General features: G+C 41.5%; 1 protein-coding gene across 4 annotated transcripts; it reads left to right on the top strand.

Moving 5' to 3' along the window:
- The first annotated feature begins 9 nt into the window (after positions 1–9).
- On the top strand, positions 10–4,908 carry LOC139378573 (zinc finger protein ZFP2-like). Of its 4 annotated transcripts, none has more exons than XM_071120865.1 (7): positions 10–181; positions 464–666; positions 743–823; positions 1,217–1,309; positions 1,399–1,509; positions 1,680–1,800; positions 2,037–4,908. In XM_071120865.1, exons 1-7 carry the CDS (start codon positions 145–147, stop codon positions 3,683–3,685), a joined length of 2,295 nt encoding a protein of 764 aa, XP_070976966.1. In that variant the 5' UTR covers positions 10–144; the 3' UTR covers positions 3,686–4,908. The 4 variants fall into 4 exon arrangements, with proteins under 4 accessions (XP_070976966.1, XP_070976965.1, XP_070976968.1 ...); XM_071120864.1 differs by having other exon boundaries at positions 1,214–1,309; XM_071120867.1 differs by lacking the exon at positions 464–666 and having other exon boundaries at positions 29–181; positions 1,214–1,309.
- The last annotated feature ends 4,762 nt before the right edge of the window (positions 4,909–9,670 follow it).

Below are 9,670 nucleotides of genomic sequence, written 5' to 3'. Positions count from 1 at the left end.
CAAAACTGTTCTGGTTTTGGTTCCGTTTACATCTATTGTCGCCATTTTCATAAATCGTTAGTAAGTTGGTGATAGCTATCTATCATGCTAGTTACCTTTACTGTTAGATTTCTGCCTATCGTACATATTTGGTAACATTCCGGCATGGACAAACGAGTCAAGAAGAGGACAGCCAGTACGGGTAGGTTACATTATACGACACTTGCTAACCATGTATTAGCAATCTAACCAATTTTACAAATGTGCACCTGGCTACAGACCCAAGTCACTGCAGTGCAGAGCGCTAGCTATCTAGCGACTATCTTCAATGGATAACTTAGTGTAAAACTAATGTCTATTTCGGCATGCCTTCTAAATTTAAGTTGGCTAGCTAGTTAGCTATGTTGCTGGAGGTATTTGTTGCTAAAGAACCTAGAGGATGAAGCCACACACCCTAACATGTTGTTCTATCGTCTTGCTATAGCTCCCCCACTTCCTCTCTCCTCTTTGCGACTATTGGTTTCTCCCCTGCGGCTGATGTATTCATTTGTATGGCATGTGGTGAATCAACGCAATGTGATGCATTATGGGAAGGTCGAGGAGTTTGTAACTGTGGTGACTGAAGCTGTTCCAAAGTTGCTGAGTTACAAACAGAGGGCTCAACTCATCCTGGGCCTGAGAGCAAGGGTGAGTGACATGATATGTGGTTTTGACACATTTGTGTATTAGAAAAATCCTATACAATTTTGTCCCATTATTTTAGATGATCTTGGAGTTGTTCCGCAAGGACCCACCCAACCTTCAGGACATCCCACGTCTCCTGGAAAAGATGAACATTTTGGGGGTAAGAATATTTCTCTCTTGTGTGGAAATTCCACCCCATACCAGTGAACAACTCACACCTGTAACACAGCATACAAAAATATTTCTGTCAATACCATTCTCGGACGACTACTTAAGAGAGTAACATTTGCACATTAGTCTGGTTTGAAAATAGCCTTTAGCTCTGTAGTGTACAGATCTGAGGGTACTGGATAAGTGTAAACGACGTGTTAACACCTTCTAGTGGGGGTTGTGGGAGCTTTTGGCCATCTGTCTTGCTTTGCTGTCACTCATCTGACTCCTTAGATCTGCAAAGGGCAAACATGGATGGGGTAAGAGATAAAAAAGTTGTTTTCAGGTTGGGACTTATGACTTCTACAAACCCTGTCACCCCTACAAATCCTGATTACAGCAGCAAGATGCAGAAGTGGAGGAGTCGCAGGCTAACTTTGTGGCGCTGGTCCAAACCCTGCTGAAAAACCCTTACGAGAGGAAGCACTTCTTCCAGGTTCGGCACACTTTCTCCCTTTCCTCTCACACTGTCCACTTTGTCATTTCAAAGACACTGACTTAAACTTATTGTTTCCTTCCCTGTAGGAGGAGTTCCATACACAGTATGGCTCCAAGTATGACACAGCACTGCAGGCCCTTGTGGGAGGCTTGGTCCTCAAACTGGAACGACTGCTATCTGTGCCAGATCTCTCCCAGGTAATGAACTGTTACACAACAAGTCTATAACTAACAATTCACCAATCATATCTAATGTTGACATTGTTAGACAACTTTATACGTGCCAACACATTTCATAATGTTGTTTATCCTGCGCACTCTAAGAAACTCCCTGGATGCTGATCTTAGCTTCTACCTCTTCTTCTCAGATAGCGTCCATTATCAGTGCTGCCCCCTCTGACCTGGAGGAGTGTGGACAGTCTGTGTCTGACCCTGAGCACCTGAAGATCCTCCTCCAGCACCAGAACCTGCTAAATAAGAATCAGTTTGGTAGGCTTACTTTAATCATATCTTCTCCTTCCTGTTTAATGTTAAGTAGAATTATCAACAGCTGAACAAAGTACAATGTAGTTTTCCCCAAACTCTCATGGATCACTTTGAACTAGCTGTATTTACAGGAATGTGAAATAGTTTTTCAATGGTATTAATGTCAACATGCTCATTCCTAGGCTTTCACAATCAACCAATCAGAATGTAATTTTTCTATATTTGTCCCTTTCTCTCAGTACCTGTCACGACTTCGGTGGGTGACTGTGTGCTGTCCTCGCTGTCCTTCCGCCTCGCTTGTGGAATGCCATCAATGGAGCCAGATTTTGACGAGCCATCAGAATCATTAGAAGCCGCTCTAAGCGTCATGAACCCTGCCCCCTTCAGTAACTTGGAGGATCTGGGAATGATGTCAGATGACTGTGACCATGCTGGAGAAGATGAGGATGTACTGCCAGAGAGTGCCGTGGTCTGCTCTAGTACTCAAGGTGTTAGCGGACTAGTGGGAGGGGCACCATCAAAAGGGGCACCAACAGTAAGGAGTATGCTGCAAACGATGAGACAGCAACAGCTTCTATCACTGATGAGTACTTCCATCACTGAAGCCTCTCCTTCACAGCTAGTCATTCCTGCCACGGATAACCAGCCGGTCGAGCTGACGAGTGTCGACCAGTGGGTCCCCCATATTGCCAGTTACACTTTATCGCTCCAGTCCTTGCCACCCCTTCCACAAAACGATCATTTGGACAAGGAGATGGAGTCGGCCGACACAGGTCTCGGGAGCAGTGTGGTGATCGGTGGTCAGGAAACAGAGGTCGATCTCTTTGAGAGTTCTATTATCCAAAGGAAGAGGGTGCAAAAGCCACTACGAGTAGCGTGCTCGAAAAAGAGAGAACCTGCAACCAACTCCTGCCAGGAGTGTGGGAAGCGTTTTCTGTCTCGGGGGCGGCTGGAGGATCACCTCCGCATACACACCGGAGAGAAACCTTTCAAGTGCACCGATTGTAGCAGGTTCTTCAGGACGTTGGCACTCCTGACCAACCATATGAAAATTCACTCTGACGTGCGGCCCTTTAGCTGCGACGAGTGCGGCAAATGCTTTCGGAGAAAGGTTGGCCTTCAGAATCACCATCGCGTCCACACGGATGCGAGACCATACAAATGCACCATATGTGGAAAGGGCTTCACACAGGTACAGTACTGCAAACGACACATGGATTGTCATACAAGTGAGAATACCTATTTCTGCACTCATTGTCCGAAGAGCTTCCCAACCCAATTCCAGCTGTCCTCCCACCAGCGCTGGCACACCACGGACCGCCCGTACGCCTGTGAGCAGTGTGGGTTGCGTTTCTTTATGCCAAGCTTGTTAAAGAGACACATGGGCTACCACATCGGGAACCGCCAGTTCCTGTGTGCCCAGTGCGGAAGGACCTTTGTCTATGAGTTTGACCTAAAGAGACACCAAAAAGACCATGACCCCAGTCCCAAACTCCCCTGCCCTGTCTGCCAGAAGATGTTTGGCAACAACAGCCTACTCCAGGCCCACGTACGCAGGCACTCTTCAGAGAAACCTTACAGATGCGACATATGCGACAAGACCTTTAAAGACAGCGGGGGCCTGCGCATACACAAGCGTGGGCTGCACTCGAACGAACGCCCTTACAGCTGCGACGAGTGTGGGAAGACCTACAAACTACACACGCACCTGAGGGAGCACAAGTTTAAACACACAGGGGAGGGCCACAGCTGTGGCCAGTGTGGAAAAGCCTTCAGGTACCTGCGTCTCCTGAAGTTGCACGAGCGGTCACACTCCGAGCCATCTGAGCTCACACGGCGAAACAGTCACACCAGCCGTCGCAGGAGACATTCCTCCAAAAGGAGTTGATTTTCTCACATGTTCACACCTTTCACTGTGGCTACAGTAATATACAACAGTATTCAACTTTGTCACAATTCCATGTCGTTAGCTGTACGGTCGTTATGTAGGGCAGCCCAGGGTTCCTCTGTGTTGTCTTAGGAATGCTGCATTATCCCACCATTCCCCATTCTGTCATATCTCTGTGTTGCAGAGGGGCGACATGATGGGGGATGGTGAGATAATTGACTTGAACGGAGAAGAGGGTCTCTGCTGTTCAGGACTGCTGCTCACTGAGTTTAGCTTCCTCCCTCTATGATCCTCCCTTCCTCTGATCAGACATACTGGGACTATACAAACCCTTATTACATGATACACAGCATATCAAGTACAGGGTCTAAAGTCGTTTCAAGTCATGGAATGTCATACATGGTCTATTTGGGAGGTAGCAGCATTGCAGTCCTAACAGCCATGCATACAAGCCGGTTGTGTGTCTGAAGGCTCCCAGAAAATCTGTGGACCGGCAATTCATAAAGTGAATCTGTGGAACTATGTTCAGTGAGGTGTGTCAGTGAAACATCCTCCACTGTCAGGTACAGTATGCTCTCAAGAGAACATGGTTTTAATCTGTCGACCTGGATCAGGATTGGGGGTCAACTACTTTTTAATTCAGGATCTTCCTATTGGAAAGTAATTTCAGTTACTCCAACCCTGATTTGGGTAGTCTCATGGCTTCTCCTGCAGTATAATCACCAGAGTGATTCAGATTCAGTATTTAATAGTCACATGTACAGGGTTGCAGGTGTAATTGCGGATACAGTGAAAATCTTAGGGTCCAAACTTCAACAGAGTGTAGTTCTTCAATTTGTGCTTCTTGTTCTATCGCAATGTTCTTGTTTAATTAAAAAGCTTAAAGGCTACATTAATTTGTGTTGTTTATTTTGGACTTAAACGGTCTCTGAAGAAGTATGTGCCAAACATTTCCTGTTCTGCAACATTTATTTCCCGTAGCTGCCTTTTAAACCTTACATTTTTTCCCCAGATGCAGCATTACCCTTCTTGGAGGCACATCAGTAAATTATGAACATAGGTGTTATGGCCATGCTGGAGTTGTCATTGATATTTTTTTTAATGAATCATGGCATTTTATCAGGTGAATGTCAGTTTGCCTCATCAGTCTTTTGATATCAACAACATTTTGTGGTAAGCAATACACTAAGTTAATATTGTTTTTATAATAATAGCTAACAAGATTGCAACAGGTGTCTAGTTTTTCTGTGTGAAATGTTGGATCACTCCAAATTATGATCTACTGACATCTGTTTTTGAATGTGTTTCACACATTTCTCTGGCAAACAAAAGTCAACAAAACTACACTTGCCGTCAACAAAACTACTAAGAACCTGTGCACACACAAATGTGTTATTCTGGAAAGTGTAAGCATCTACCTGTGAGGGAAATCTAATAGGCTAGCTCATACATTCTTTAGTTGTGCATGGCGAAAAAGAGCTACAGTACTCTACTGTTCTGCAATGCAGGTCCGACTGAATTCCAGCCGTCTTTGTGAAAATTGAACAGATTACATTTTGATCTTGTTGAATGTTGTTCTCCAATTCACAATCCCACACGCCATCTTTTTGTTTAATCTCATGTCATTCCTCATGCCTTGTGGTCCTAAGAGGAAGAGCAGTGAGTCTGATAGCCATTTATTTTGAAATCATAAGAAGTATGAATTAGTAATAAATAAACACTTACACATGACTTAAATGGTTATAACAACTATGAATGCAATCACATGCATTCCTCATACGAACAAAAGGTCAGGATTCAATTAAATCAACAGTAGGCTTAAGTCATGTTCGCCAGCAAACGCACAGCCTTTCTTTGCTTTTGTTTAGGCTGTGTCAGAGTTGAAAGAGCGGTCATCGGTGAGCGGCTGCTCTTGTGGTCATTGTCTGTAAACCACACCTGCGCTTATCCCACCAACGTTAGACTTTCTCAACAAGAAAGTGAAGGCTATATAAAAAAATATATATATATATATTTTTTTAATGATAGGGATTTATATCAACTTAATCAAGGTGTATATTGTGCCCAACATCACACATTCCAGTGATTAAAGCCTGGTTTAAAGCTGTAACCTATTGTAAAATAGTTTTTTTCTTCATTTGATTGTTTACTCTTACGGCTGACAAAACGGAAGTCCTCAAGACCAGGTTGAACTTCATTCCACAAAGGCACCTCAAACATGTACCAGACCATGTCCCAGTTCTAAAAATATATATATATATCAGTCTTGAAAATACAGTATTGATTAAAAAGTACATCAGAAACAGAATGGGAAAAATATGTTTGTCATGTTAACTGTGGTTCATATTGATCTCAGAGTTCCATTCTATAATAATCTCAGAGTCTGGTGATCGACCACAGTTTGAACAGACAACTGTGTTTGATGTGGAGTCGTCATATCGAGCTGTGACAGTGTGACTAAGAAAGAAAAGCTCAGACAGAACTGGGTCAATCAGAGCCCACAATGGAGGGAGAGGACCCTAGATTGTTCAGAGCCACACAGAACATGAAGTGGTTCTCTGGCAGCTATATGTCATATGATCAACAATAGTACAGTTGGTGAGTACCCTTTGTCTTTGTGTGGATGATCTTGTATGCAGAATTGACAATGATTGCATATTTAATATCTAAATGGGTTTAAGCATGTGGGTAGTCAGAAATTATATGCTCACTGAAAACCATTTTTGGTGAAATTGTAAGATCAAAAATGGAAACAAGCTTGATGAGCAACACTTTTTTGTTGTTGCAAAATACAACCTTCTTGTGCTCAAAGTGTATTCAGTTCATTCCTGAAATATCTGATATGCAGTTTAGTTACGTTTCATATTACATGTACTTTTGTTTTTAAGCATCTTTGAGATTGTGTATAATTAAAGGCACTATATAAAATATTATTATTATTATTATTATACTCACAAAACCATGTTTACTGAGTGAAACAAAAATGTAACTGTTGTTCAGCAGTTATCAAGTTCTTTTGGGATTTTCATATAACCTGAAATCTGGATTTGATTGAACAAGTCCAGTCAAGTCAGTCTTTCTTACACCATCTTTTCTAGATGTTCTTCAGAGGCGGCGTGGCTGCACTTACATCACGAATGAATCTTCCGCTGGGTTTGACCAATGGGGTCTCATTGGTGAGAACTGACTTTTGACCCTACCTCTCATACATGGATGTCAGAGTCTCTACAGGCAAACCCCATAGAACAGAGTTGGAACTCAAACAAAGTGAGGAGTCACATGTTTAAGGAGTTTCTCCAGGATGACTTGCTCGTCACTCACCAATATCATGAAGACGAGAAGGAGCTGGCGCAGTAGAACATAAGACTGGTGAGATGAACAGATACAGTCGAGCGACTATGCAATAACAAAGACCTGCGAATTAATGTGCACAATAACAGGATTTGGGGTTGTGGAGTTATAGTGCATCTGAATAAATTTGCCTTCCCTGTTTGTTACAACTGTGGTATTTACATCAGTCAACATTGTTTTATTCTATGATTTTCATATTTGCCAAGCCCATACCTCACAAAGAGGACGTGTCCTTAAGATGTCATGTGACAAGCACTGACCTATCAGGACTTAAGGTCCTCTTGACCCGAGATAGGGATGTGATGACAGATCGGGTCAGAGTCATTGGGCCTCTACCCAATGTTGACGGATCAGTCCTGCTGAGACTGAGTGTTGAGATCCCCACTGGCCTCACGAAAACATAGCGTTACCGCTGTGAAGTACAAACGAGCACAAGCAACACCGCTGCTTTGTGGGGTGAGACATTTTCAGATAGATAGCTAAATTAATTTATGCATGTGATTTGGATGAAAAAAAGTATTCATACTCCTTGGAATTCTTCACCTTTTATTCTGTGACAAAGTGGGATTAAAATGGATTTAATTGCAATTGTTAACAATCTACACAAAACACTGAATGTCAACGTGGAAGAGCATTTTAATAAAAATAATAAATATTAAAGAAATGAAATAACTAAAATATAGTTGTTGCTTAAGTATTCAGCTTCCTGAGTCAACACATGTTAGAATCACCGTTGGCAACGATTACAGCTGCCAAAAGTCTATAAAAGCACCTGGATTGTCAAATAATTTGCCCATTATTCTTTTCATAATTCTTCAAGCTCTGTCAAGATGGTTGGGATGATGGCTAGACAGCTTTTTTCAAGACTTGCCATAGATTTCCAAGCAGATTTCAATCAAAACTGACTTGGCCACTAAGGAACATTTACTGTCTTTTTGGTAAGCAAATACAGTGTAGATATCATCACCATGCTTGAAAATACCATCACCGTGCTTGAAAATATCATCACCGTGCAAGAAAATACCATCACTGTGCTTGAAAATACCATCACCATGCTTGAAAATACCATCACTGTGCTTGAAAATACCAACACCGTGCTTGAAAATACCATCACCGTGCTTGAAAATAAGGAGGCAGTTACTCAGTGATATATTGTTGGATTTTCCCCAAACACAAGGCTTTGCATTTAGGCCAAAAAGTGTATTCCTTTGCCATGTTTCTCTGCAGTATTACTTTAGTGCCCTGTTGCAAAAAATATGCATGTTTTGGAATATTTTTACTCTGTATTTTATTCTTCTTTTCACTCACCTGGGTCATTATTGTAGTCACTACAATGTTGTTGATCCATCCTCAGTTGTATCCCATCACAGACATTAAACTCTGTTTTATAATCACCAATGGCCTCATGGGAACATCCCTGAGCACTTTCCTTTCTGTCCTGCAGCTCAGTTCAGAAGGATGACTGTACCTTTGATATTTCTGGGGGGTTTAATGCATAATCAACAGCATAATTATGAACCTGACCATGCTTAAATAGATATTCAATGTCTGATTTGATATTGTTACCCATCTACAATCACTGCCCTTGTTTATGAGGCTTTCAAAAAGCTCCCTAGTCTTTGAAGTTTAATTTGTGCTTGAAATTCAACGCTTGACTAAGGGACCTTACAGATATTGTATGCATGGGGGACAGAGGAAGGGTAAGACATACAAAAAAAACTTGTCCATTTTTATTTTTTCACACAGTGATTCCATTTAACTTATGTGATTTGTTAAGCCAAATTTTACTCCTGAACTAATTTAGGCTTGCCTGAACAAAGGGGCTTCATACATATGCAACGACTGTATTTTAGTTATCAAACTTGTATTTATCTTTAATGTTTAGAATGTGGCATTACAAAGTATTTTGAGTAGATTGTTGACAAAAAATGACAATTAAATATATTTTAATCCCACTTTGTAACAATAAAATGTGAAGAAATCCAAGGGGTATGAATACTTTGGGAAGATATTGAAGATGTTTGACAGATTAAATTCTTGATTGCTGTTTCTCATGAGTAGCTCTTGTTACAGATGGCTTCACAGTTGATGGAAAGGACATACACTCATCAACAAATACATTGTGGCAGAACCCTTCAAAACATTCAACATTGATGATTCCCCTTGTTATTTTGGGGAGTTTAGATACATTCATTATAGTCATCAAATGTTATGGTAAGATTTAAAATACGTTTTTAACTCAATCAAAACTTCTATAGATTATTTGTTCTTGAGTCTATTTTGAGCAAGCATTGTTTTATTTTATTTTAATGTAAATCACCAGAGGTTTGAACTCACTCAAAAACAAGTTGTTACCATGAACATAGCTCTACCGTACCTATCTTAAAGTGATAACCACTAACTTCCATCTGCCTTTTCTTACAGACCAGAAAAAGGCCAAACATGCAGTTGAGGATCCCAAAGTAAAAGGCTGGTTTCTTCAAGTTATTAAGGAAACAATGCATCCTGTTATGAGGATCGTTCTTTGAACCATGGCATTTGGTACAGACTTTCCAGAGGCCTACAGAAACATCCACGAGGAGTGGGTGGAGGCGCAGACAAGGACATTGGATGATGAGTATGACATGGAGTACT

The sequence above is a fragment of the Oncorhynchus clarkii genome, chromosome 21 (assembly GCF_045791955.1).
Source record: "Oncorhynchus clarkii lewisi isolate Uvic-CL-2024 chromosome 21, UVic_Ocla_1.0, whole genome shotgun sequence".
Classification (NCBI taxonomy): Eukaryota; Metazoa; Chordata; class Actinopteri; order Salmoniformes; family Salmonidae; genus Oncorhynchus; species Oncorhynchus clarkii.
This window is presented reverse-complemented; position numbering and strand designations above follow the sequence as displayed.